Source organism: Rhinolophus hipposideros, assembly GCF_964194185.1.
Source record: "Rhinolophus hipposideros genome assembly, chromosome: 5".
Classification (NCBI taxonomy): domain Eukaryota; kingdom Metazoa; phylum Chordata; class Mammalia; order Chiroptera; family Rhinolophidae; genus Rhinolophus; species Rhinolophus hipposideros.
This window is the reverse complement of record NC_138051.1, coordinates 2,997,397-3,024,018: the sequence shown is the minus strand read 5'-3', so window position 1 is coordinate 3,024,018 and position 26,622 is coordinate 2,997,397. Positions and strand designations below refer to the sequence as shown.

Below are 26,622 nucleotides of genomic sequence, written 5' to 3'. Positions count from 1 at the left end.
CTCAGGGACAAGTTTATTACAGGGAACACACTAACCTCTTTCATAGTATCTAAAGGCGTACCAACTACAAAAATATCAGGCTCTCAAGTGTGGGCAGCTCCGTGTGGGGCCGGGTGTGAGCCGTGACGTTGTTGCTGGAGGAACCCATTGGCTTCCTCCCCGGCTGCCCTGCAGGCCCCGAGGCCCCAGAAAGGAGAGCGGGACACTGTAGGAGAGAGGTGCTGAGGTCCAAGGCTGAGGCGGGGCTGAGCTGGAGCAAGAAGCTGTCCCAGACGGAATCACCAACCTCAGTGTGCCCAAGGCTTCAGGTGCCCTGGAGGCTGGCAGCAGAGCCAGCGTGGGGAGAGGCCGAGATGTTTCTGCCCTGGTTCCACTGGCTCCTGGACCAAGGGCCTAAACCACCAGTTGCTTTCTCCAGAGCCCCCTCTGGCTTCCAAGACCAAAGGGGCAAACTAGAGCCCACCTGAGACTTGTAGTGTGAACAGGCCTCCACCCAACCAGGGTGACCTCCAGCCTCTGGGGCTGGCCACTGGGGGCCTCGTCCAGGGGGCCTGCCGGCAGAGCTGGTACTAAGCAGAGAGGCTGACATGGCAGGGTGATGCTGGGAGGGCTGGGAGGGAGGGGCTGGGAGGAGGGAAGCACTCAGTGCAGATGAGAGCCCGTGGCTGGGCCTCTCTCACCCTCAGGACTGGGCGCCAGTGGCCGGGACACCTGACAGGGCCCGCTTCCGGGAGGCCTGTAGGGCGGGGTTGTGCAGCAGTGTGTAGGCCAGAGCCCAGCGGGTCCTGCCTTGGGGGGCTCTGGGCCCCGTTCCCTTGGCCACAGGGTCCTTGGTCTGTAGCAACTGCATCCCTGAAAGGGGGAGACCTTTCGTGAGTCACTCAGCAAGCCCAGCCCATTGCCCCCACCCACACCCAGATCTGAGCAGAGTCTGAAAGACCCCAGTGTATGTGGGAAGGCTGCTGAGACTGGGTTTCCAGGTGTCAGGAGAAGTGCGGGGCTGTTTGTAAAGGCTTAGGATGTCACCCTGCAGGTGGCACACAGAAGAGGGGGAGGCTGAGCTCTGTAAAGGGACTGGAGGTGGGGCTGGGACAAAGGCTTAGAGACAGCTTGGTGTCCCCCTCCCTCCTGCACACTTCTCAGGCGGGGGGGGGGGGGGGGGGGGGGGGCGGGGGGGGGAGAAAGAGTACTACCACCTGAGAGAGAGGTGGGGGTGGCCTGGGGAGGGGGCAAAATGGCCATTTCATTTTCTGTGTGAGAGGGTGTGTGTGTGTGCACGCATGTTGGTTGAGAGTGTATGTGTGTGTATATGTGTGTGTGTGTGTGTGTGTGTGTGTGTGTGTGTGTGAGAGAGAGAGAGAGAGAGAGAGAGAGAGAGAGAGTGAGAGAGAGAAAGTTACCAGAATGGGCCAGGAAAACACCCACTTCCTCTCTCCTACAGGCAGCCCAGGAACAAAGGAAGTGAGCATTTCCAGCACCCATTGGTGCGTGTTGGGGGATGGGGGGCGTGCCTCCTTCCTGGGAGAAGCTAGGTGGGTTCCCTTCTCCCATCCCCCCTGGGAAGACACACCTTCTTCTTCTGCCCCGAGTCTGAGGCCATCCTGGGGGGTCCCGGGAGGCCGGGGCTTCTGTGTTCGCAGGAGTAGGGCACAAAAGGCTATCATGGCTGGATGCGCCTGACTGACCTCAATCTTCAAGAAGTTGCAGTATGTGTGGTAGCCTGGGGTGGGTGAAAGATGGCAGTGCTGGGTAGGAGGGCCCCAGACAGGCCCTAACACACACACGGGGTGCCCTGGGCACCCTACGTGGTTGCACATGGACACTTGAGCATTTGGGGCGGCCACACACACCTACATGGTGGTCCCAGCCCCCCTCTGTGAACAGATTTGCATGGAGACCAGGTCCCAGCAGACCCTCCCTTATTACTCAGGCAGCCTGAGCAACCCAGCCCTCCTCGGCCCCTGGCCTGTGGCCTTACCAGGGTCGAGAGTGGCGGCTCTAGGTGGCAGCAGGCTGAAGTCCATCTGGCCGAAGTGGACGGCGTTGTAGAGGGCAGAGAGGAGTAGTCGCCAGGTGGCTACCACAGCGCCCACCAGCACGTTGATGGGGAAGAAAAAGAAGGTGGCTGCGTACAGCATGCGCCTGGGGTGGAGGGGAAAGGCTGAGGCAGGTCCCCACACAGTCCCTTCCTCAGGGTCAGGCTCAGCTGCTGTGTATTTCCTGAGTAAACCTGGTATGCACCCCGCCCGTTCTGGGCCCACTCTCTCAACCAGCGGGCCCTCCCCACCACCCTGGAGACAGGCAGTGTTGCTCTTCTATAGAAGGGGACTCTCCCTGAGGTGCAGAGAGAGTGGGTGACTGAGCTGAGGCTGTCGCCGGGTCAGCAGCAGGGCTGAAGTTCAAGTCCAGGTCTACCTGGATCTTTCTGTGACCCTGGTGTCTCCCACCTCCCTCCTCTGGGTCCCGTCTGGGGCCAAGGTCCTCCCACAGCCTTCCCGTCTAACACAGAAATGGTCTTTCTGTTAACCTCCTTCCTGCAAAGAGGGAGGTGCATGGTTTTGAGGGCACAGAGGACCCAGAAGGGGATACAGCTGATCCCCAAAGCAGAAAAGGCTCCTGGGATATTTCTGGCACCATGACAGCTAAATAGAAAGGTATGTGGGCTAGACGGGGCTGCCATCCCCTTTCTCTGTGGGTAAATAAAGCCAGCTCTCTTCACTGCCCACTGGGCTCCCAGAGAGAGAAAGGGGAGAGATGGCCTTGGAGGGAGACGGGCGCAACGAGAGAGTCAGGGGAGGAGAAGAGGCTGCGGGCCGAGACAGCCACACGCCCAGCAGCTGCCTCACCGGTTAGTCAGCTCTGCCCATCCATGGTGAGTCTTCAGGAAGATCCAGTGAGCTGCCATGTTCTGCAGGGTCACAGCCAGGGCCAAGGTCAGCCAGAAGGGCCTGCGGGTGGGGTGGGAGGGTGTCACTGTTAGTGGTCCTCCAGGAAGGGGTCCCAGAACCCTCAGCCCTTGCCTCTCTCACCACGAGGACTCCAGCGATCGAAGGAGTAGGAGGTTCCTGCCGTGGAACACGGGCATGAGCACCAGGAGGGCCAGAGCCATGGTCCCCAGGAAGAAGATGATCTGCTGTACCAGGAGCCCTGTTGGGAAGGGGAGTGGGCCAGCATCAGCCTCTGCGGGACCCCGCCCACCCCTGCCACTCCCAGGGACCCGAGGGCTTTGGAACCGGGCAGATCTGTTTTCAGAGCCCTGCTCTACCTGGGATGGCTATTGTGAGGACCCAATGAGACCAAGTCTGTGGCATCTCTGAAAACCGCAAACTGCTTTCTAAACGTTATTTTCCCCCAACCCCTCTTGAGACCTTGGGAACAAGACTGCATTTTAAATTAATGTTTGCATTCCTCCTGGCCAGAGTCTGGCACACAGCAGGTGCCCAACAGTTGTCTGTTAAAACTCTGGCTAATTGTTTATGTGGAATCACGGGTACAGGAGGGCTTGGGAGCAATAAAGTCTACCGAGATGAGGAATTATGACTTCTCTTTCTCCTCTTCCCTCCAGGGGATGGGGTGAGAACTGAAGGAACCAGCAGGGAGAGAAATCAAGCCCTTGCTTTTGTAACACTGGCCCCAGCCCCTCCGCATTTCAGAGGGCTTTATTCTCTGCAACGCCCAAGGGAAGAATCAGAAAATTAGAGCTGGAGGGTCCTGAAACTTAATGTAGTCTTCCTCCCTCAAGGCAGGACCTCCTTCACAGCCCCCATCTATAGCCAGGAAAGCCTGCTTGCATGTCCCCAGTAATGGGGATCTCACTACCGCCTGAGGCAGCCCATCAGGGCATAGCCTCCCTCAGACAAGCAGGAATGTGCCTCTTTGAACTTCCGACCTTCCAGCCCTGGGTCTACCCCCTGTGTAAACACCTGGTAGCACCAAGGGGCCATCCTTATATGAGATGTATCCTTTCTCCAAGGGCTCCTGTGCCCCCCTAGTCCCCCCTGAGTGAGCTTACAAGGGCAGGGAAGGCCTGAGGAGGTGCCTCTTCTCACTCTCGTCCCTGAGCTTGCCCAACACAGGCAGACACTCAGGGGCAGTCAAAGCCTGCAGAGCACTCTCCCTACCCTCACTGGGGCCAGTGTCTAGGGCCAGGAGAGGCCAAGGAGAGTGGGCTAGTGGGGCTTACCAAGGCAGGTAAAAGCAGTCTGGTAGGCGCTGAAGTTCATCCAACAGAATATGGCCTGGCGGGAGGGGTGGGGGCTCTGAGGCAGGGGGCCCAGGTCCAGGGCAGCCCCTCGGTGCAGAGCTTGCAGGTTGGCCCTGGGGTGGGGGCAAGAACGGCAGGGATCTCAGGGAGCTCCCGAAATTCCTCCTCTGGGACAGCCTCTGGCTGAACTCTCAATTTACATCCCATGGCCATGGGTAGGGAAGCCCAGGGCTGTGGGAGCACAGCAGGGGCTACTAACCCAGCCTGGGGTCAGGGAGGGCTTCACAGAGGAGGTGAGGACTGAGTAGAGTTTTAAAGGATGAATAAGAGTAAGCTGCTGGGGGCAGGGTAGGGATCAAGGGAGACAAATTCAGGCAGAAGATGAATCCTGAGCCAAGTCAGGAAAGTGAAAAGCAACAGAAAAAATGGAAAGTGGCTCACAGCTCGGACACCATACTGGAGGCAAGGTTCCAGGTAGGCAGAGGCTTGGGGGCCTTGACTGCCATTCTAAGTGGGGCCAAGCCTGTGAGGAAAGGTCCCTGGGTAGGACCCCGAGGCAGCTGGGCAGCAGGGCTCAGGGACAACCGACCTGCGGAGACCCTCCCTCCCTGCAGTCCCAGGCTTTCCCCACTGATGCTCTGGGTCGGGGGTCCTACATGCCCATCACACTCTGACCTTCTCCCCACGTCTGCACTGAGCCTGCCACTAACCTGTGTGTCACCAAGGAGCGGATCAGCACGAAGAAGGTGAGTAGGCAAGACAGGACCAAGGCCGAGATGTAGCAAACTGGAGGGCAGAGAGGGAGCAAAGCGGGAGACTGAGGCTGGAGGGTGTCCTGGGAGCCTCTGAACTGTTGCCAGGGTGCCTGGGTGGGCGGTACCCCTGCCCCACACCCCACTCTGAGCAGAGGCCTCTTGCCACATTCCCCGTTCCCAGACCCAGTGTAAGTTGCCAGCCACAGCCGGCCTGTTCTGCCGGATGACATAGTGGCCGAGACGGGGAAGGCCACCTGTGAGGCTGCATGACCCCTAGCCAGAGACTCCATCCAACCTTACGTCCAACCTCGGCTCCCTGGCCGTGTGGACTTCAGGAGTCATTTCAGTGCCCAGCTGTCACGCTGCTGTTCTGCCCAGCTCCCAGCATGACATGAGCCATAGACCCTCCTCTAGGCCTTTGTTCAGGGAACAGAGGATGCGAGTGCACTTCAGGGCAGCCTGAGCCCATCAGAATGAGGGGAGGTGACCACTGCTGCCCGTCTCCTCTGGGTGTGGCCTCGCGCCCCTGGCTCCCAGCCCACCCTGACCATGCACGCAGATCAGAGTTTGCTGTCTCACCAGCAGCGGGAGGAGAATGCATGGTGTTTGAACAAGCCTGGCACGTAAGCAAAGCAGGGATGCGGGCTGTGCCCTTTCCTACATCTACGTCCAGCCTCACCCTGCCCTACAGCAGAGGCACAGAAAGACATGGGACCGAGGAAAAAGCTGAGGGTCTGACCTGCTAGCCACACGCTAGGAAAGAATAGAGCCGGATGTGCTGCCATTCCAAGCGGACCCGGCACGAGCCCAGGGCGCCAGCACCCTGACCTCAGCCAGCCCAGGGAAGCGTTCCTGGTCCCTGTGTCCCCACCAGACACCTGGGGAGCAAGCACACGTGGGAAAGGCAAGCACCAGTTCCACGTAGCCCAGGTGCCGGAGAAGTGGCACTGAGGCCCGTTAGGATCACCTGGGGCTGTTAAAATCCCCACGGCCCAGGCTGCACTCCTGACCAATTAAATCAGTTTCTGGGCCTGAGACCCAGGCCTTAGCTTTTGTGAAAGCAGCCCCGGTGATTCCGACCTGCTGGCTGAGTAGTAGTGCTGAGAACTACTATGCTGGGGCTTTCCAACCGACAGGTGTACAGCGACTGCGCAGTGGCTTCCATCAGAATCACCTGGAGGGTGTATTCAATCAGAGGCTGGGTCCCAGCCTCAGGGTTTCTGAAGTCAGGCCTGGGGCTTGAGACGTGGGATTTTTAAAGTTAACAGGTGATTCTGACTGCTCCAGAAACCCGGAACCTGCCCGCCCTGAGCTTACTTCTCCAGTGGCAGGAGGTGGCACTTTCCTGAAAAGTAAGCCTGGGAGAAAGCTCTGGACATGTGCAGCTCTGCCCTGCTCCATCTGCCGAGCAGGAGCCAGCTCCGTGCCAGAGAAGGTGCATGTAGACGTTTCTGCCAGGAGGACAGGAGCCCGCCAGCTGAGTTGGCCCAGGTGAGTGAATAGGTGGATGTGGGATGAAGGGGTAGCAGGCCCCTTGGCCAGGCCTGGCCTTGGACCTACGTCTGTCTACTTTCTGCTCCTCTCTCTCTTCAGTTGGTTCCAAACTTGGGTCCCGCCCAATCCTGGCGCCCATATCCTGTGCTTTGCCTCCTCGGGGACCTTGCAACTGTCCCCTTCTGGGACCTGCTTGGTGGATCTCTCTGTCTTCCCTGCCCCAGATCCAGAGCCTCAAGGACAAGGTCACCTTGGTTGCTTCAGCACCCATTTTGCAGCTAGGGACATTGAGATCCAGAGAAGTGAAGTGCCTTGCCCAAGGTCATACAGCTAGTAAGGGATGGAGCAGGAATCCTAATCTAGTCTGCCTGACTCAGAGTGAGCATTCTCTGAATGCTGCCAGGCTTACGGTTCAGGTTCTGGGGGCAGGGCCAGCCCTAAAACAGGCCCTCAGAGCTCAGAAGGCATTAGCTCCTTAGGCTAAGAACAGACCAAAGGCCCCAAGCCCAGCTCTAGCCTCAGTTCCACTCTGACTTGCTGACTGCTTTCGACAAATTGCTAATGCCCCTGAGCCTCTGTTTTCCTCACCTGTGAACTAGGAGAGTAAACACTGCTTTTTGTTTACACCTGCATCTAAGATCCAGAGTGGAAACTTTTGGGCTTGGAAGTGTAGCATGTGATTGATTATAAATGGCAGGTGTGATGAGTAGAAGAAGAATCCATTGTCCGGGACATGTCACTTCCTGCCTCTGACCCCTGATTTCATGCTCTGAGAGGTGTCTGACCTAACAGGGCTGCTGTGAGTGAGATCTGAGCTTGAATGTGAGCGGATGAGTGCCGTGTCTACCCCTGACTGTGGCCCAGATTGGAAAATCTCCCTGGAGATGTCATGTCAGCCCACCCAGAACTTGTCACCTGTCCAGCTTGTGGGCCTCAGCCGCAGTTCCAAGGCAGCCTATGGTGTGGCAGCAAAGGCAATGAGGAGGCGGTGGGAGTGGCATTGGGAAGGAAGCCGGCACGTGCTACTGTGTGCCCATTCCACCCATTGCCCCTCCCCACTCCCAGCGTGCCTGGCCTGTGGATGAGGACGTCAGCCGTCAGGAGCAACTGGGGAGCAGTCACACCTCCACCTGCGATCCTGGCAGCCCAAGGAGCCAGGGGCTCCCAGGTCAGCAGAGGGTGCAGGCCCGTGACCCTGAACCACAGGCTTTGTCTCGAAGTGGTGGTGACAGCCCCAGCGAGGTGTCAGGAGATCGCCTTCTTCTCTTGGTTCCATTTGGGCCTGAGTGTGCGACCTCAAGGTCATCCTTCCCAGGGGTCAAGTGGGGACACTTCTCAGCGTCCTCCACAGGCCTGTTGGGAGTTCCTGGGAGTGGGGAGGTTGGTCCCAGGGTTAAGGGCTGTGAAAGCCACCAGCCCCACAAGGGGAGGGTGGTATGGGGGGCTCATTGTCAAGGAGGTGTCCTGGGAGGACAGGGACTGGCTAAGAGAGAGCATGTGTCCTGCCCGACCTCAGCCACCTGCCCTGAGGATGAGCTCATAATCCTGGCCTCCATCCCACACCTCTGCTCCTCTCCTGCTCCCCCACCCTCAGCACAGGCCCCAGGGCTGTCCCCTCGTCTCACACACACACACACGACCTTCCCCGTCTCCAGCCTGCAGAGCTGGGCACACACTGGCCGTGAGGGCAGGAGACAACACACAAGCAGACGAGGAGCTGCTGAGAAGACCCCTTCAGATCTCAGAGACTTGGAACTGGAAGCTCCAGCTGCGCCAGTTTGGACACGAGGAGGCTGAGACCCAGAGAGGGGAAGGGACGTGCCCAAGGGCAGCCAGTTCAGGTATCCCACCCAGCTCACAGCCCGGCTGTGGGCCCTCAGGGACCCCCAGGGCCTCACCTTCTAGTGCCCACAGGTGGTGCTTCACGAGCTCCACTACTTCCTGCCTGTCCTCAGAGAGGTGGATCCCAAAGCCGGCCAGCAGGTAGGAGACATCCGTGGTGATCCCCGCCCTCACCTTCTGAATGGTGGGTACCACGGCCACCAGCAACAGCAGTGCCACCTGGAAGAGCCTCAGAGTAAGGGCGCTGGGGCCTGGCTGTACCAAACCAGGTACTCCCATCCCAGGGAGCCCCAGGGAGACATCAGGGGAGAGACTTGGGCAGCACACTGGCTGCGTGCCGTGCCTCACCCCCAGCACCCATTGGTGTTCTGATCTGCCCCCAAGAGCAGTGTGCTCATGCCTCTGGTCAGCACATTAAAAGCAGAACCAGTTTTAGTCTAATAGGCCACAGGTATGATTTCAGGCAGCACAACTGTATGCCTGCATCTGTCTATCAATCAGCTATCTAAACCTCAGAATAGAAAGCTTTCAATTTCCTCCAGTTGGAGACACCAAAGTGCTCTATAAATGAGCACCAGCATTGAAGGTGAACAGACCTGGATTCAGATACCGGCTGCCCTGAGATATTAGCTGTGGAAACTTGGCCAAGTCAAATCAACCTCTCTCAGCCTCAATTTCCCCTATCTGTAAAATGGCGAAAAATCATACCTCCCTCCCAGGATTTGGGCCTGTTTGTCTGTTTGGGGTAGTGGTGATGGTGGTAAGAGTGGTGAGGATTTATCAAACATTGTTTCACTACATCTTCTCAACTACCCAAAGAGAAAGGTAATTCTGTTTCTTCCATTTCCAGCTGAGCTAATGGGCTCAGGGACATTGAGTAACTTGCCCAAGGTCATGCAGGAGGTAAGTGATAGAGCTGAGATTTAAACCCATGTTTATGTGACTCCAAAACTCATGCTCTGACTCTTTGTGAGCCCAACAACAGTTACCACCCCCTCCCTCTAGGTAGGCCATGTTCCCAAGACACCAAAAGCAGCTGGTTGGGGTTGTGGGCTTTTGGAGAGCTGAGCAGGGCCAGAGCCATCCACGTTTGGGGGTTGGGCTCAGGGGTCCAGAGGCAAATGGCACTGCAAAGGCAGGACATACCTGGTAGATGGCCGTCCCTGTCAGGGTGGCTGAAAGCACCAGCTTCAGGGGGAGTCGGAAGCCTGCAGTCCCGAAAAGGAGGGGCATGGTGAGCCTAGTACCACCGAGGCCCAGGAGCTCCCATCCCTCCCCAGGGGTCCAGGAAAAAGGCCAGGGCTCTGAGAACCCTGAATTTAAACCCAAGGTCAGCCCAGGCCAGGGGCTTCCCCTTGTCCCAAGCTGGTTGTTCCTCCTGACGACAGGGTTCTAAGGTAGTAAGAGCTGGCCTTCTACTAGCTGTCCTGTGAACAGGAGTGGGGAGGTGAGCTGCCACTCCCGACCTCAGCCCCCACCCATACCTTGCTGTGGAGTGTAGATGTAGTGTCTGAAGCAGATCCAGGCCCGGGACAGGAAGCCATGCTTGGAGGTATGGGAGCTGCAGAAAGACCCAAGGGGGGTGGGGGTCGGGACTCAGGAGAAGCCCATGCCCTGAGCCCCAGAGTTTGGGTCATTCCTCATCTCTGCCCCACCAGGCTGCCCCGTGCCAGCCTTCAAAATAAGCGTACCTAGCCAGCCCTGCCCACTGACCCAGAGGGTGCGCCTAGAACCTCACCTGCTTCCCAGCTTCTTCCGACAAAGGAGGGTCCTCAGATATTCCTCAGGGTATCTGCTCTGCTGCCCCTGTGGGGAGAGACAGATGAGAGCTGTTTTGAGCCATCCCTGGGACCCTGGCTGTGTTAGAGTGGGCTCACAGTAGGTGCTCTGTAAAAACCTCTTGGTTGTGGTGGAGTGCAGAGAACGGCTAGTCTATGGGACGAGGCCCATGTCCCCCAACAGTTCCCTTTCTTCCTCCACAAATACAAGACTAATGAATTGCCATCTAAGAATACTCAATGCTGGGAAATTCTTCCTAAGGTCTAGCTCCAATCCTTTCCTGCTTTACTCAATCACATCTCGTCACTGCTGCCCTCGTGGCCCTCTGGCCTCTGCTAACTGAGACTGGGGCAGAAGGGAGCCTGTGTCCCAAGCGCACCTCCCTGACCATGACACAGGATGGGGCTATTCCAGGTCAGACCCACCAGGCCTCTCATCTACTCAAGGGAGATCACAAGGGTGACCAGATTTGTCTAAGCCACATTCCAGGCCTTAAGCTGACTGCCAAATGGCAGAGACCAATGAGAAGAAGGGGTGGACCCTGCCCCCATCATTAGGAGAATATAGTCCATTGGTATCTGTTGCTATGGCAACCCTGGGATCCAGGGCAGGTGTGGGTTAGCTCAAAGCTTGACTGTGTCCTTTGAGGCTTAAACCTCTTCGACTAAGGGCCAAAGAGGATTTATTTCCCCCAAGACTTCTCAAGAGGAAAGCCATGCATTGGGGGAGAGGCAAAGCAGAGAAGGTGCCTGGAAGAGGAGGGAAAGGGATTCCTTGAGGCAGAGCAGTGCCTGATGCGTTGTGTATCCAGGGGAGCTGCTCCCCTCTTCTGAGCCAGCTGTAAAAATGAGGGAACCACAGGTTTCCCCAGAGGATCAGGAGGCAGTGGTGGTGACAAATACTCAGAACCCCACTGCTACTATATGAGAACCAAACCCAGAGTCAGGTGGGCCCATGGGGGCCCAGGGCAGCCCTGGACAACCTGAGCCTTTTCTCCCCTCGCCCTCCACTTTTCCTTGCGAACCTCGCTTCTTTCTGGGCTTCGGTGCCATCCCTTCCGCTGAGCTCCAGACCCATGTGCCAACGGCCCACCAGACCCTTAAACGCCACACACCCACAACTGTGCGTCGTCTGTCCTCACCTAGCATTCCACGTGGCAGCAGCACCTACCTGCTGTCCGTCCCACACGCACCCTCCAGCCTTTCCTTCACCTTCCCCTGCTGAGAGTAACCAGCCCTTTGCATTTGTGTCCTCAGCCTTTCTCCAGGGCCTGTGTGGACATTTCCTCTTCCTCCTCTCTCACCAGGAGGAGTGCTTGACCCCACCTCCACGGGCGCTCCCATGGCACTTGGATGAGCTCCCGTAGCACTTTTGACATTGCTGTAAATATGTGTTGCTGTGTCCATCTCTCCTAGTGCACTGGGAACTCCCAGGGCCAGACACAGCCAATCAGCTGAGTCTACAGTACCTCGCCCAGGACTGGCGCTTGGCTGCTGCCCAGAAGGCTTCTTCATAAGATTGCCACATCATAAAGGACTTCTCTCTTGACATGATGTACCAATCCATCTATGCAAAACTTCAGAAATATTTTGCTGAGTGTCTATGATATCCTGACACTTGCCAGGTGCTGCAAATCAGGCATGAACAGAAGCAACCCATTTCTGCCCCTTTACTCACGCTCTTTCCTGTGCCTGCAAGGTCTTCTCCTGATTCTCTCCCCATTCCAGATGCTCCCTGTCCTTCAGCCCTCGGCTCAAGTCTGCCTCCTCCAGGAAGCCCTCCCCTTATCTGACATCCAACCTAGTGTTGGTTCACAATGTAGTTCTACCCGGAGTGCTTCCGGGCCGTGTTCGCGTCTGGAGCACCCCCGTCAGGCACAAGGCCCCAGTGGTTCAGACCAGAGCTATGACTTACTGGCTCTGGCCCACTTCTCCTTTGTTGAGTCCCTTCTGTGCCCACAATTCGGTGCCCTGCGTAACCTGGGAGCCAGCCAAGGGCCTGCCCTCGCCTTTGCCTAAAAAGGGAGGACTAACCAGTCACACGGTGACTCAATAAACCTTTCTGAGCACCCGCAGTGTGCTGGGCCCTCCAAGCATGGCGACAGATAGGGGACCGACAGACAGGGAGGCCAGGCCACCCCCTTTACCTCAGAGGCCACTCCAGTCCTAGGGCTGAAGCTTCTCACCAGCTGCACCGGGTACCACAGGCCCAGGAATCCAAGGCCCAGCAGGAGCGGCAGGGAGGCCAGCAGGGGGTAGTACTTGTAGATCTGGACAAACGTCAGACACACCTGCCATCTGCCTCCCTCCTCCAACCAAAGGCCAGGGTCCATTCCCCCTCCCACCTCACCCTGGGGCCTGAGGGTCGTCTGAGGGGCCATGGGAAGGCTCGTGGTCCTGCCACCCCCACCGCAACCTGGGCCACTCAGGACGACTCCCACTTCCCCTTCTGGGGCCCTGCACAGGTGCCTGCCCCTCCCCTGGGCCCCTGGACTCCCATGGCCAAAGGGAGGAGGTCATGTAACCCAGCAGGCTGCAGTATGGCCTGAAACGGCCTGAGACAGGGACACCCATTTTCTGTGTTCCTATGTTCCTGGCACTTGGACACAGGCCCCTGAGAATCAGACAAAGGCCTAAGTTTGTCTATGTACAATTTGCCACCTGGCATTAGGGGAGTACATGCCCTACCTCCTGGCATTGAGGTCTTTGTCCCTGAAGTCCCAGGGTTGGGCTCTTATACATTCATCCATTTATTTGTTATTCAATACATTTTTATTGAGGGCTTAGTATGGGCCAGTTTCTGGGTAGTGAAAAGATCAACCAAGTCCCTGCTCTTAAAGAAACCAGCTGATCTTCACCTCTACCCTGAGGGACTGGTGACGCCAACTTCATTAACGGGGAAACAGCGTCTCAGGAAGGTGACACACTTTCCTCAAAGCACTTAGCAGCACCTGGCAGCATTTTGTACATTTGTTTGTTTCCTTGTTTATTGTGTCTCCCCTCCTGTAATGGCAGCTCTTGAGATGCCAGGGACCTCGTCTGCCTTGTTCACGCTGCATTCCAGTGTCTGAAAATGTCCCTGATACAGATATTTGCTTCCAATGTTTGTTGGATGGATGGAGGAAGCAAGGAAGGAAGCCAGATTCAAACTTGGGTTGTCTGACTCCGAAGTCTATACCCCCTCCCTTTGGGCTCTAGACTGGGCAGCTTCACACCTCCAGCCAGCAGCCAGTGAACCAGGTGAGGGTCTGGAATTCTCTTTTTAGCCCTCTGAGACCATACCCCGACTCATTGCCTGCCATCCTCCATCTGTCTTCACTTCCACTCCAGCCTGGCCAAGGGAAGGCTAGGGAACTAACTAAGGGGTGCTGGGGGGACTTCAGGCTTCCTTTTCCTCCTCCTCTGCCCCTGCCCCCTCCCTGCGCCCTCCAGACTGGAAGCCTCTGGCCCAGCTGCCTTGTTCCATAGAGGGGACACATGGAACGGCACGTGTTTAGAGGAGTGGAACCCTGTACACAGCAGCAGGTCGCAGGAAAGACCAGCATACAGAGATGAAAGGAATCACGCTGGTGTAAGCAGCCCCCCATGTTCTCTGCCCCAGGCCATTACGAATCAGTGGTTACCTTGGGCGACTGGGGACACTCTGCCCTCTGCCAGACCTGGACCCCAAAGTGAGCCCAGGACAGCACGGTGCCAAGCAGATGTGGGACTCCATGCCCGACTGTGGCACAGGCGGCCAGCGGGTAGTAGAGGGCAGGGTAATAGAGCAGGGCCAGCATCTTCCAGGACCCTGCAAAGCAAGGCAAGCAGAGAGAAAATGATGGAGGGGCAGGTGTGGGCTGAGTCCCACCCACCCAGGCCCCTCTCCTGTCTCCATCTTCCAAGCCCAGTCTTCCATCTTCAGCTGGCTCAGTGGTCAAGAGCCCTGCGTTCAAATCCAGGCTCTGACTAGCATCAGTTCTTTGATCTTGGGCCAGTTACCTCTTGGAGTCTCAGGTTCCCCATCTGTAAAGTGGAAATAAAAGTACTAAGTTAGCAAGGACCAAGTGAGAGGGTATGTGAACAGTAGTCAGCACGATGCCTAAGTCACTCCTCAGCACTTCAAGTTACTGCCTTCTTATCGTCCCCTCCTCTGACCTGTAAATCGGGGCTAGGGTCCGTAATTGAGGAGTCGTTGTGAGGACTGGATTATCTATGGAGGTCATGTCACAGGACAGTGGCTCCTCTCAGTGGTAGCTGTCCTTGTTACCGTCACCTCCTTGAGCCCAGCTCAATTCTCCAGGACCCCTCTGTCCCCCTGCCCATCCTCCTTCATTCTCACACAGGGCTGGGCTAGCGGGGGACTCAGCCTGCGCCGGTGAACGAGAGCGCCCTCCCTCCTGGGAGAGGGGTTTGCACAAGAACAGAGGAAACAGAGAGGGCAGTTTTGACCCAAGGGTTGGGACCAACAGGAGGTAGGATTCGGCATTGTGGAGAGACATTGGGAGGTTAAGGGGATGGTCTTCTCAGTGGTGGCCCATGCCTGGGATGGGGAACTACTTGGGTCACCATACAAGAGCGCTGCCCTGATGCTCTAGGTTCCCGCCTCACCCCCACCCATCCATCCAGACGCAGGTCTCAGTTGTACGGGGTACCTGGGCTGCGAGGTGAGGCCAGGGTCAGGAAGGGCAGTGAGGCCTCGGCAGGGAGCAGCAGGCACAGGGAACTGAAGAGGACCATGAAGACAGCCGCGGGCACGGTCCAGGGCCCGTCCCCAGCCGAGAAATCTACAGGGCTGGGGCAGGGGCAGGGACAGGGCAGAAGGGAGTTGCTCAGGCCCTGCACTGCCATTACGTCATGTCATGTTCCATAAACCAGGGAGGCGGAGGCAGGCCCACTTCCCAGATGGGGAAACGGAGGCCCTTCATCACTCATTCCACAGATATTTATGGAGTGCCTCCTATGTATCAAGCTCTGGGCCCTGTGGCAGAGTGACCGGGGAACAGACCCCCAATGCACGCGTGCGCGCGCGCACACACACACACACACACACACACACGCCTGGGCACGGCCCCCTCCCCCTCCCCTGGATGCTTCAGGAAACAACAGCCCCCGCACTAATTGCTCTGTCTGGGTTGGCAGACCTTCAGAGAGCTCAGAGAGTCACAACATCCTTGCACAACGGCTGCCGCCCTGGCCTGGGTGTGGCCCAGTGAAGAGGCCAGACCGCGGACACAGCTGTCCCAGGCATCGCCGCAGAGCTCTGGGCTTAGGGCAAGCTGCTCAGACCCTCTGCTTCTGCGGTCCAGCTTGCCCTCATGCCCTGACAGGGCCATCCTGCTTCACTCCTCCCCAAGCCATGCCCCAGGCAGGGCAGAACCCCCAGGCTTGTTCCCCACGAAGCCAGCATGCAGGACTCACCTTGGTGCTCAGCCCAGGTCTAGGCTGCAAGGCCGCCTACCATGGGGCTCTACCCACCAGCTCCCCCAACCCTGTGCTCCTTCCCACACAAGTCTGCACTGTCTCATCTCCTCAGGGTCATCCTCGTCCCAGGCTCTGGGACTGCAGGGCTGAGGAGTCCGAGTGGGAAGTCCCTCAGAAATCTGCCATCAATATCAGGGTCCAGGTGAGACCCTCAGGAAAAACGCTGGTCATGATGGCGTGGTGTGGTCATGGCCTGTGCAGACCACAGGCCGGCTGACGAGGTATGTCCTGGAGCTGGGCCCTGTTGGGCTCTGGGTCCTTAGGGTTTGGAACAAGAGCAGGTGGACCTAGTGGGTCCCTCCCCCTCCCTCTGGGGGTCCCCGACTAAAGCTGGAGATCTGAATGGGGATGGGGAGAACCTTAGGGTGAGAGGGAGGGGTATCGCTGAGGCCAGAACTGGCTTTTAGGTACCCCCTGAGTGGGGGTGACCAAGCCAGGGCACCAACCTGGGCAGCCCGGGCCTGCCATGTCCGCAGTGGGGCCAGAGCTGGCGGCGCCTCACCAGCATGGCCAGCAGCAGCAACACAAGGACCTGAAGGAGAGCACAGTGGAGGGAGAGCATGGGGCACCCAGGCCTTCCTGGAGGGGCTATTGGAGCGCTTGGCCTCAGGCCCCAGGAAACCCCCTACCCACCCTCCCGCCCCCTTGTGCACTCGTGGTATCTTGGGGACTGGCCAAGTGGTGACAAGTCTGAGAGGTTGGACTTGGTCTGAATCCTGGTTTGGGTTACCACTCTGGGAGAACCCCCTCCAACATGTTGGGCTCCCGCGGGCCCCCTTCGCCAGCCCTAGCAGGGAACATAAGTGCCCCTGCCCAGGCTGGCAGCAGGTTGCAAGCCAGTTTGGACTCAGGTTAGACTCACCGACAGCACGGCCAGGCAGGCATGGAGAAGGCCAGGGGGCACACTGGGGTGGCAGGAGGGTACCGTTCTGCAGAGTGAGTGAAGTCTGGGTCAGGGAGTGGAGGCCCCTAGGGTGTGCAGCCAGGTCTGTGGCTCCAGGCTGTCTACACTGGGGCTCTCTGAGTGCTCCCTCACCCCTCTGAGGCTCCTACACAAGCCTGCCCAGTTCCACCTTCTCAAGGTCCTTCTGGGGCTCTCGTGCCTCTATGGTGTGTTGATTATGTGCCAACTCCAGGTTCCAGGGCTAAAGGAGACAAGGGACTCCCAGGGGAAGACCCAGGAAAAACAGAGTGGGCCAGCTCGGCCTTAACCTCTTTTCTTTCTCACCCAGACCCTTCCTATCCTTCAAGGTCCACTTTATCCCTCCCTCCTCCAGGATGCCTTCCTGATTGCTCCAGGCCCCACACTTTCCTTACAACTACGGCTGAGATACTGCCTGGGTCGAACAATGAGGCGTTTGGCCCTACGATTCGTCCTCCACTCACTGGTATCTGAATTTGGCCTGTGTCTGACTAGAATGATCTTCCTTGGTCTTCTAAGACTTACGTCTCTTCCCATTTCCCTTTCACGAAGGCCTTCCATGTACAGCTGGACCAGTTGCACACTGTGCAAGGACACTCAGCCAGGGAAATGAGTGTGGTCTGAAGTCCAGGCCACACTGCTCATCAAGCCTCGCTCCTCCTGAGTCGCATACATCTAAATGGGGGTCCCTTTCTCTAATTACCAAAGGCTCCCTATGGCCTGGCAGAGGTCCTGCTCTAGCCAAAGCTGAGCACAGACATAGGCCCATGGTGGAGATAAAGACATCAATGAGCACAATGGAAGCTTCAACTTCCCCAGAAACTTCCCCGACTGGTCATGTGGCAGAGAAAGGGGTAGGAGCCCTGAGTTCAGAGCTGGGCCTGGACCTGGGGGAGCAGACAGGACAGGGTCCCTTGGAAGAGGGAGACTTCTGGCTTTGCCCAGGTGAAGCCTGAGAGTGCCGGAGGGAGGGTACTAGGCGGGCAAGACATCAGAGGAAGCCTTGTGCTGCAACCGGGGCCTCCCTGCCTAAGAAGGCTCACCCACCCCCTGGGCACCCTCCTGCTGCGTGAGAAAGAGGACTCCCATGGCCTCATCTGCAGGGTGAGCTCAGAGCCCGAGGACTCTGCTGGAAGCCCAGTCTCCCTGGAGCTTGCTTTCTCTCAGCAAATCCCAGAGAGAGAGAAGCACGAAAGAACCTGGTCACCTGGGCTGGTCCTTGGGGATGAGGGACAGAATATGTCTGTTCTGTACAACTTCTTGGCCAGGGCAGAGCTGGCCTCTCCCCAAAGTGGAATTGTGCTCATGGGTAGGGTCGGTGCCATTGGGGGATCAGGTTTCCTCTGTCTCAGCTCAGGCCTCAGAGTCCCCACTTCCAACCCTGAGGCCTCTTACTCCAGCATGGGGGTTGGGTCTGGGCTGGCAGGGCCTCTCAGCCCCAAGAGCTGAGAGCCACCTGTCTAGGCCCTCTCTGTGCACCTCCTCACCAGACTAGGTCCTGTCCCCTCAGTCCCCCAGGCCAGCCAGGGTGGGGGCTCAGCAAACTGTCCCTGAAGAAGCCTGACCCTTTTCCCACTCACCCCAAACAAGGAGACCGCCACCGGCATGGATCCTCTCCAGGGCCCTGTCTGGGGGCTCCTGTGGCCCACTCTGTACCCCCTGGGGTCCCCCATTTACCACTTAGCTCAGCTTGGCTGAGGCTCACGGAGCTCCAGATATTTGTGGTCTGAGCAAGAGAAATTTGGCTAATGGCTCATGGACGCGTGTTTTGTGCTGTGAGGGAGACAGGATGCCAGACACAGCACCACCTCAGGGAGGGCGGGGAGCTGGATCCTGGAAGAGGCATAAGCACTTGCTAAAGGTTGCAGAGGAGGGAGAGAACCCTGGGGCAAGGCATCAGAGCCAGGGGCATTTGCTTTACTCTGAAAGACGTTTAGCATCTCTTTAAGCAAAGAAGGGGAAAGGGAGCTCCATGGAGAGGGAAGAGCATGGGCAAGCAGAGTGATGGGCAGTAAGCCGTGTGGCTGGGGACAGGCAAAGCTTGCGGCTCGATTGCAGCCCAGAGGGTCCGCTGAGAGCAGGTTACAGCAGGCATGGGGGGCACTGGGGAGCCACGGAGGGTATTTGAGCAGGGCAGTGTTTGGGATTTTAGGAGATTTCTGTGGCTAGATTTGAATAATGACAGCAGTAACTGGTATTTACTAGACACTGACTAAGTGTCAGGCACTGTTTCTTCCAAGTATTAACTCAATTATTACCCACAAGCTGTGTGCTATTCATATCCCCCTTGTGTAGAGAAGGAGACCACGCCTCAGAGAGGCTAAGTATCTTGCCCAAATCACACAGCTAGTAAAGTGGCAGAGCCAGGACTCAAACTGAGGTAGTCTGTCTCCAGCGCCTACATCTGACTGGGAGATGAGAAATAAGAAGTATGTGAGGGAAGAGATTTGTGTCCCCAGGCTCTGGCTGGAAAGCTCAGTATTGATGGTGGCTGGATAGCACATGGGCACGTATCAAGCTGGGCACATAACTGGCCAGAGGAGACTTGGGGGGTGGAAAGAGCCAGCTCGGCTTATGCAGATCAATCCCGTGCCCATGCAAAACCCCAGATGACACATCCCATCCCAGTCAGACTCAACCCCCAAACTGTTCAACCAGGTCCTGGCACTACAGGGACACATGGATAAATGTGACCAGGAGACTGAGTCCATCCCAGCTGTCACCAGTGCCCACCAGTCCCAACTCCCAGGCCTGCTGGGGCTCCTTCAGGCCCAGAGGGGGACCACTGACAGGGCTCTGCAAAGCTCTGGTGCCCCATCTCGCTGAGGGGTCTGACTCACACAGGACGAGATGAGCCCAAACTCCCCTCTGGAATTCACCTGGGCTCCCTGCTTCCCACACCCACCTTTGAGGGGGCGCGCTCCACTTGGTTTGGCTAAGTAAGTACGTTCAAACAAACCTCTTCATTCTTCCCTGCAGTGGAATAAAGGAACTACCAGTTCTAGATGCCACCCACATTAGAGGTAGGACTCCCCAAGACCCAGTGCCTGCCACACACCCGGCTTTATTCACACACCCGTATCTAAATGCCCTCACCACAGAGCTGGCTGCAGGGCCTTACCCCAGACAAAGAACAGACCCTGAGGCGCCTAAGGACACAGCTTCGGCTTTGGGCTCAGGGTCCCTATCCGTGTCCTCCTGGGGCTCCTGGGCCCCTCCCCGTTCTGCTGCTCCTCCCACTCCATACAGGAGGCAGGGTCAGCCAGGGAAGGGGCTGCTTTTCAGATGATCAGAGCCCTGCAAACAGCAGTCCTCCCCCAGGCCTGGGTGGGGCCTCTGTCCCAGCCTAGTGACCCAAGTCTGGCTAAGCCAGAGCCCCAGCCCCTGGGGAGGCATGCGAGCATTTCTCCTTCTCCAGTTTCTTGATGATGGAGAACAGATGTGTACACATCTGGCTCGGCAACTCCCCACCTCACCTTACCAGTTCTCCCAACCCTCAGACAGAGCAGGGGGAAGGGGGGTGGGGCCAGGGCAGAAACTAAGTACTTTGAGGGGAGAACTGGGCTCTGGGAACCTCACAGGCTAGGCGTCCTTGGCAGCATGTGGGGGCACAGGGTGGCCCAACTACTCTGCCAAGGTGCCCAGATGAAACAAAGATAGAATATGTCTGGGCAAAGGCCGCTGTGGCCTGAGACCTCAGGGCACACGGCGGGGGGGGGGTGGGGGGGGCGAAGGCCACCTCCCTCCCAGCTGGCCAGAGCACAACTGCAAAAGGAAACAGGACCTCCTCATCTTCACAGAGATTCCCCTACCAGGCTTTCTTCCTTGGTCCTCCGCCTTCCCTGCCCCCAGCCTGTCCAGAGAACCTGACACTTGCTAATACCACCCCCCAGACAGTCACCACAGGGACCAGTAACCCCTTGAAAGCAAGCGTGACTTCCTCAACCACTCGGCCAGCACTCTCCATGCTGGCTACGGGCCAGAGTTGCCCATTTCAAGGATGGGGCCCAGGAATCTATATTTTAAACACACCACACAGGTGCTGTTTAGGCGACCACCTGGGCATGGGCTGGTGGTCTCCCACAATGGATGAGGAGACTGAAGCCCTGAGAGGCTGTCACTTGCCAAGGTTCACACTACAAACGAGTGGCAGGGCCCATCTTAGCAGCCCTTGCCCAGGGTCTTCTCTGTCCCCCCACCAGTAACCTCTGCCACACCCCACTCTGCTGGCCACAGAGCCAGGGTTTCCACTTACCCCTCGGGTTGGAGCTCCTGGCCACCCTGGGGCTCGTCGATGTACCAGCTGCCATAGGAATAGTCATCTGTGTCCCCTGAGGAGGTCTGGTTCCCGGCTGCCCTGGACATTCTCGGACCCTTCTTCTTTGACTCTCAGACAAGAGGAAAAGAGCCACTGCTGATGTGAAAAGAGGCTTAGAAAAAAAAAAAAAAAAACAGAAAGAAAGGAACCCAAACAAAGAAATGTTTCTCTTTAATACTAAAGGTTATTTTCTTGCTTTTAGCTCTCTGGGAAAAGTCTGTCTGGGAGTGAAGGCCTGATCCCGCTGGCACGGGAAGAGGGGGTTGGGAGAAGGGGCAGGGCTTCTCTGTCCTCTCTGGGCGCTGCAGGAGGTAGCTCTCCCTCTAGGGGTAGTGTTCCCCTGGGGTCTTTGGGCTCACGCTGGAGTACCTGTGTGTCTATCTGTCTGCCCACCAGCAGGCCTTTGCTCAAAGGACCATTTTCAAAGAAGGTTTGTCCAATCCGAGCTGCCCACAGAGACACCCCCTCCTTGTTTCCCCCTCCCCAAACCCACTCAGACAGACCCACAGACACACACTCAAGGAAGTGCCAGGGAGGAAGGAGCTGCAGAGATGAAAGGGTGGGCGGGCTGCAAGGCGGGCTTAGCACTTTGCCTGGCCCTCCCAGCTGGACCCAAGACCCTCCAGCCCAATCCAGCCCAATCGCCCTCTTTGTTCAGGCTCCCTTGAGACCACCCCTTTGGGTCTCAGTGGTGGGAACACACCACAGTCCTCTCCCCGCTTCCCCCCCCCCCCCCGCCTCCCACCCCCCCCCCCCCCCGCCCCAGGAGAGCCCAGCTCCACTGGGCCTAGCACTGGAGAGGTGTGCATACCTGCCTTCAGTGCCTGCCTCAAAGCTGTGGACCTCGCCCACGACATCTGCAGTGCCCCACACTCATTCTGGCAACCCAAGGAGACAGTGGGGACTGGGCAAAGGCAGGCACGGGGCCTGTCCATCGCTTCTCCTGGGTTTCCATGAAGGAGGCAGCATGTATCTCACTGCTAAAATATTTGTGTTTCTCCAACTTGATTTCACAAGGAGATAACTCACCCCCACAAGGCACAAATTAGTCCTTTAAACATGAACCAGACCCACGAGTAGGCAAGAACACGGCCCGCTTCCTGCTCCTTCCAGGGAGCTGATGATGATAAGGAAGGCTGTGCCTGAGCAGGGGTTGGAGTTCCTCTCCATCCTCCCTCCCCTGAGAAGCTGCCTCCCCCACCTCTGCGCCCCCCTCTCCTTGCCAGCCCATTCTCCTCCCCCTCTTTGTTCAAGCCCAGATGGGTTGGGGCTGAGGCAAAATGCAGAGGAAGGCAGAGAGCACGTTCTCAGGCCTCTAGCCTGGGTGGGGGTCAGGAACCCTGAAGCTCCGAGGGTTCACGTCCTTCCACTACCCCAGAGGAGGCCTGGCCACCGCCCTACCCAGCTTGGGCATTCGTTCAACAAGGTTTTTAAAAGACATTCATCTATTTATTCTTTTAACGTAAATTCATTAAACACCTACTAAGTGCCAGCACTGTTCTAGTCCCTGGAATGTGAGCATTTACAGTTCAGGGGACACAGACAAGCAGGTAAATGAGCTCAGGTGTCAGAGGGTCATAAAGGGAAGAAGGCAGGATGCCGTGACATGTACCATGGGAAACTGCATTTGGTCCGAGAGAATGGGGGGTTTTCTGAAGAAAGGAACCTTTGAGTGAAGATCCAAGGGCAGGAAGGTCAGCTGAGCAGAGGGTGGGGTTGGGGAGTAGGGGTGTGGGGAAGCAGGTCCCCAGCAGAGGGAACAGCACAGGTGAAGGCTCAAAGAAGACAGGGCTTGAAATCCTAACGCCCCCCACCCACCCAAATACCACACAAGGCCTTCCAGAATGAAGACCTGAGTGCTATGGTGGCCTTGGTTCCTCCCTCTCTTGCCCAAGTGGCTCCTCTTCCAGGAAGAGGGCTCTGACCTCCCCTTCCCCCACCAAAGAGATGTCAGTGTCTCGGAGTTGAACCTGAACTTTACCCAGTGCAGTGCAGGGGCCCACACTGCCCGTCCCATCCCAGGGTTCGGGGTGCCTCTGCCTCCCGGCCTGGCTGTGAGCTCCCGAGAGCACAGCTCTGACTCTTCTCCACCTCCCTCCTTTCCCGGGGGCACAGGGCTTGGGTCAGAGGGACGTTAAACCCAGCTTTGGCAAAGCCATGCTCTTTCTGGCGACCATCAGTGGCTCCTCCACGGGCCTGCCCTGTGCAAGCGAGGGTTGTGCCCTGGTTTCCACAGCCGGGCTTGCCAGAGCCTCACATCCCCCTTCGCTGCTCATGGGTCTCAGACCCATAGCTTAGGGAGCAAGCAACTCCTATCTGATGTTAAATCTCCCTCGTGATACCGCTAACAACTAGAATTCAGTCTGTGACAGGGAGCTCTCTTCTTACACAAGACAGAGGTGTGAACCAAACCCAGCTCTGTCCCCAAAGCGACGTACCGCCCCTCCCCCGGGGATAGCCCAGCACCCATGAGATGCCCTCCCTCCTCCCTGGGGAAATGCAGAGGGGAGAAAAAAGTGAACTTCTCTGGTCTCCTGGGGTCTCCGGGTGTGGGCACAAGGCCAGAGGGCAGTCTTGTGCCCAGTACCACGCTCAGGGTCAGCGCAGGGCTGGGAATAGGCAGGGGCAGGTCCAGGAGGTAGGAGCAGGGTTTCTAGATGGCAGTGGGACATGCCCTGGTTGGGGGACAGCCTACCTGGGTTTGAGCCCTGGGCTGCCCCTGTGACCCTGAGTGAGTCCCTTCACTTCTCTCGGCCTCAGCCCTGCCTCTGCCTCAGGAGGGGTGGATCATCCAGCCTGGAGACTCTGATTGTGGGCTCTCCTCTCCCCCAGGTTCCCACTCCCTGCCCTCAATGACTTCATGGCCCAGGAATGTAGAGCCAACACACTAGGTTGTAGCAAGGTCAAAGCCACAGACAACTGCTATGACTAGCCAGGCGTTTCCCATTGCCTTACACCCACACTCCTGGCCCCCTGCTCCTCCATCTGCTCTTCCAGGGGGCAGGAAGGCAGGTTGGATAGCATATCCATGGATACTAGCTGGCCACATGTCTCAGGCTAGGAGGGGGACCCCACTCCTTAAACCCAAAGTATGTCCTCAGCTTGAAGCTAGAATAGCTTGGAGCTCACGTCTGCAAAATGGGAGGGTTAACTCTGAGGTGTCAGGGACTGCAAGCTGACAAGGAAAAGTAATGGGAAGAGAAAGGTGGTAACGAGGTGCTCCTGAAGAATTTGTCCGAAGGCCTGGCAGCCAAGTCCAAGGACTGCCCTCTGGAGCTGGCTTTATAGGAGGACTCACCTGAAAGAGTAGGAGACCAGCACCTGCCATCAGAACAGGGGCCAGAGAGTGGCAGGGAGGAGATGGCTTGGGCAGTTTTGAAGTCTTCCTGGAGGAGGGGGCCTGGAGCAGGGCCCTAAGATCAGACAGGGTCAGCAGTGGTAGCTGGAATGAGGTGTCAGTTTCTCAGGAGAGCTGAGAAGGGGAGTCTGAGAGGTAAGGAGACAGCACGGCAGGTGTCAGGGCTGCCCAGCTGTGGCCCGCATGAGCCCATGGGAGCCCATTCAGATGAGGCTGAAGCCACATTCAAGGAGCAGCCCCGGCCAGCGGGGCGCCCAGCTGGGCAGAGATTGGGGTGGCTAAGCCCTGCTCACTGTGGGAGTGGTCCCAAAAAGCTTCCGGGCTCTGAGCGGACAAAGGCCGTCTGGCCTGCCCCTCTGGCTGGAGCTGGCCCACGAAGGCTTGGGACAGGGCTTCCTTCCTCCTCAGGTTTTTCTTCAAGTTGATTAAATCTGAGGAATTTTTGCATACAGAATCACAGGCCCACATGCGTGCCTGCCCTCCTTGGCCCGTGGTTTACAGAATCCTCAAAGGGCAAAGTGCCAAGCTTAGAAAGAGCGAGCCGGAATGAACGGGGAAGGCCAGCAGCAGCCCCAGAACTCAGAAACGCCCCCAAGGACGCCCAGGTCCCCTAGAGCATCTCCAGATTCCCATAACATCCCCAGATTTTGTAACCTCACAAGAACCGGAAACTCAGTATCACCCCCATGAAGCCTCAGATATTCATGAACATACCAGAACATAACTCAGAACCTCAGCCACATTCCCAGGACCCTTGAGGCAAGATGGTCAAAACTATGGTGTGAGGGATGCAGAAACCTAGGGACCCCCATTGCTCACCACCTCCCATCCCAGCCCCTGGCTCTCTGAGTGCAACTATACCCCTCAAAAGTTCTACACCACCCGGAGCCTCCGTACAGCCTCAGAGAATTCTCAAGGGGTGCTCTGGTCCAGGATGGGGGGCTGCCCCATTGCCTGCTTGTGCAGCCTGGCCCCTCTGTGAGCGGTGAATAAGGGGCCAAGGTACGTTCAACCCCATGCAAGCCAGAGAGCTCAGAGCCCACAGTGCCCTCCACACGCGTGGAACTGTCCCTGCCACACACAGGTGCCCAGCCCTGCCCCCATTCAGTGCCCGAAAGGCAGTGCTGTTGGCTGCTGAGCTCATGACAAGAGACAGTGGTGGCCCTGTGCCTCCTGCCCCCATGCCATGCGGGCGCCTCAGAGGCGTCCTGTAACATGCCCTTCCTGGAACCCTCCCGCCCCCTCAGCCACAGCACCATCAGGGCACAAGGGCCTCAGGCCACACTGCTCTGCTGTGCGTGTGGACGCTGGAGGAGAGGGGAAGGGTAGCCCGCAGTCCCAGGGGAGCAGGGTGTTCTTCCCTCCCAGAGGACGAGGCTAGACCTGACTCAGGGGGGAGACAGATTTCGGCTCAGGACAAAGGTAGCTTTTCTCCTCTCGCAGAGTAGTGAGCCCCCCATCGGGGAGCCAACCAAGGAGACACTTGTAAGATCAAGATGTTGCAGCAGGTAGCCTGCCTTCAGAGGAGGCCTGGCCCGCAGGCCATGACAAGGGTCCTGGATTCTCCCTTCCCAGCTCATCCTCCTTGGGGCAGTGCCACTGTGGTCTGGCCTTGACACGGAGGCTTTGTGCTGTCCTCCTTCCTCACTGAGGACACTGGCTGCTGGCCAGACCCCCTGAGAGTTTTCTCCTTGTTCCCAGAGGACAGGCCTCTCCATCAATCTCTTGCCCACCAGCAGACCCTACTCAGACAAGACTCTTCTGACGTCTCCCTGCCTACTGGAGCTCACACTAGCTCCCCAGTGCCCCCCACCCCCAGTGCAGCCTCTGCAGGTCCCCAACCTCGTCCCTCCGATTGCTCAGCCCTACCATTCCTGCCTCCAAGCCCGTGTTGGTCCTCTTGCCCCCGCACGCCCTCTCCCTGCTCCCCCACTTGTTCCAGTCCTACCTGGCCCACCTCCGCCAGGCGTTCTCTCGACCTCTCCCTTCTGTATCTCTTCCTCTCTTTATTGATCACCCTGGGGAGTCCTGCCCCTCCAGGCAGACAGGGTGCTCCCCCAAACTGGCGCCTCCTCCTCTGAGCTCCAGCAGCAGCACCGGCTGGGATCCCAGAGGGCTGACTGGCTGTGCAGTCTTAGCACTTGGCCCAGAGCAACGTCCTCAGCACCTGCTTTCCAAGGTGTTTGATCTCTCCTCCCAGAAAGGCACTCCCTCCTTCCCACCAGCTCTGGCCAGGCCCCTCCTCCAGCCCCCAGGCCTCCTGCCTGTGATTCCAGAATCGGAGAAGCCCACGCCACCCCCACCTCTCCCGCTCAGGCCCACAGCTGGGCTGGGGCCCCACACCACACACAGGACAGCTTGTCTCTGCAGGAGACTCTCCACCCCCCAAACCATTCGCCCGAAACTCGATCTCCTTGGCCCTCGGAGTCACCTCGGTGGAGAAGCCTGCTCAGGGCTTTGATGGCTGACTTCCCCAGCTGTGGCCCCG

The 26,622-nt window shown here is 57.8% G+C and overlaps 1 protein-coding gene across 2 annotated transcripts; it reads right to left on the bottom strand.

The window, feature by feature from the left end:
• Positions 1-26,197, bottom strand: STRA6 (signaling receptor and transporter of retinol STRA6). 2 transcript variants are annotated; one of them, XM_081048926.1, is made up of 19 exons: positions 26,083-26,197; positions 20,714-20,888; positions 16,399-16,465; positions 15,983-16,068; positions 14,708-14,847; positions 14,055-14,078; positions 13,697-13,863; positions 12,221-12,343; positions 10,034-10,101; positions 9,780-9,856; positions 9,442-9,503; positions 8,352-8,514; positions 4,915-4,990; positions 4,184-4,317; positions 3,030-3,147; positions 2,847-2,948; positions 1,979-2,142; positions 1,571-1,720; positions 1-852 (listed from the first exon to the last, which is right to left on the bottom strand). In XM_081048926.1, the coding sequence occupies exons 2-19, from the start codon at positions 20,821-20,823 to the stop codon at positions 683-685; spliced, it is 2,001 nt and encodes a 666-aa protein (XP_080905052.1). In that variant the 5' UTR covers positions 20,824-20,888; positions 26,083-26,197; the 3' UTR covers positions 1-682. The 2 variants fall into 2 exon arrangements, with proteins under 2 accessions (XP_080905052.1, XP_080905053.1); XM_081048927.1 differs by lacking the exons at positions 20,714-20,888; positions 26,083-26,197 and adding an exon at positions 19,364-19,428 and having other exon boundaries at positions 4-852.
• Positions 26,198-26,622: the final 425 nt, after the last annotated feature.

Excerpts from the sequence above, each read along its gene's own strand:
- STRA6 (XM_081048926.1), bottom strand. The coding sequence starts at position 20,823 with ATGTCCAGGGCAGCCGGGAACCAGACCTCCTCAGGGGACACAGATGAC. Across the intron at positions 13,864-14,054 it reads GGAACCTGAGACTCCAAGAG|GGTCCTGGAAGATGCTGGCC; the intron begins GTAACTGGCCCA and ends CTTGCTTTGCAG. Across the intron at positions 9,504-9,779 it reads CATCTACACTCCACAGCAAG|GCTTCCGACTCCCCCTGAAG; the intron begins GTATGGGTGGGG and ends TCGGGACTGCAG.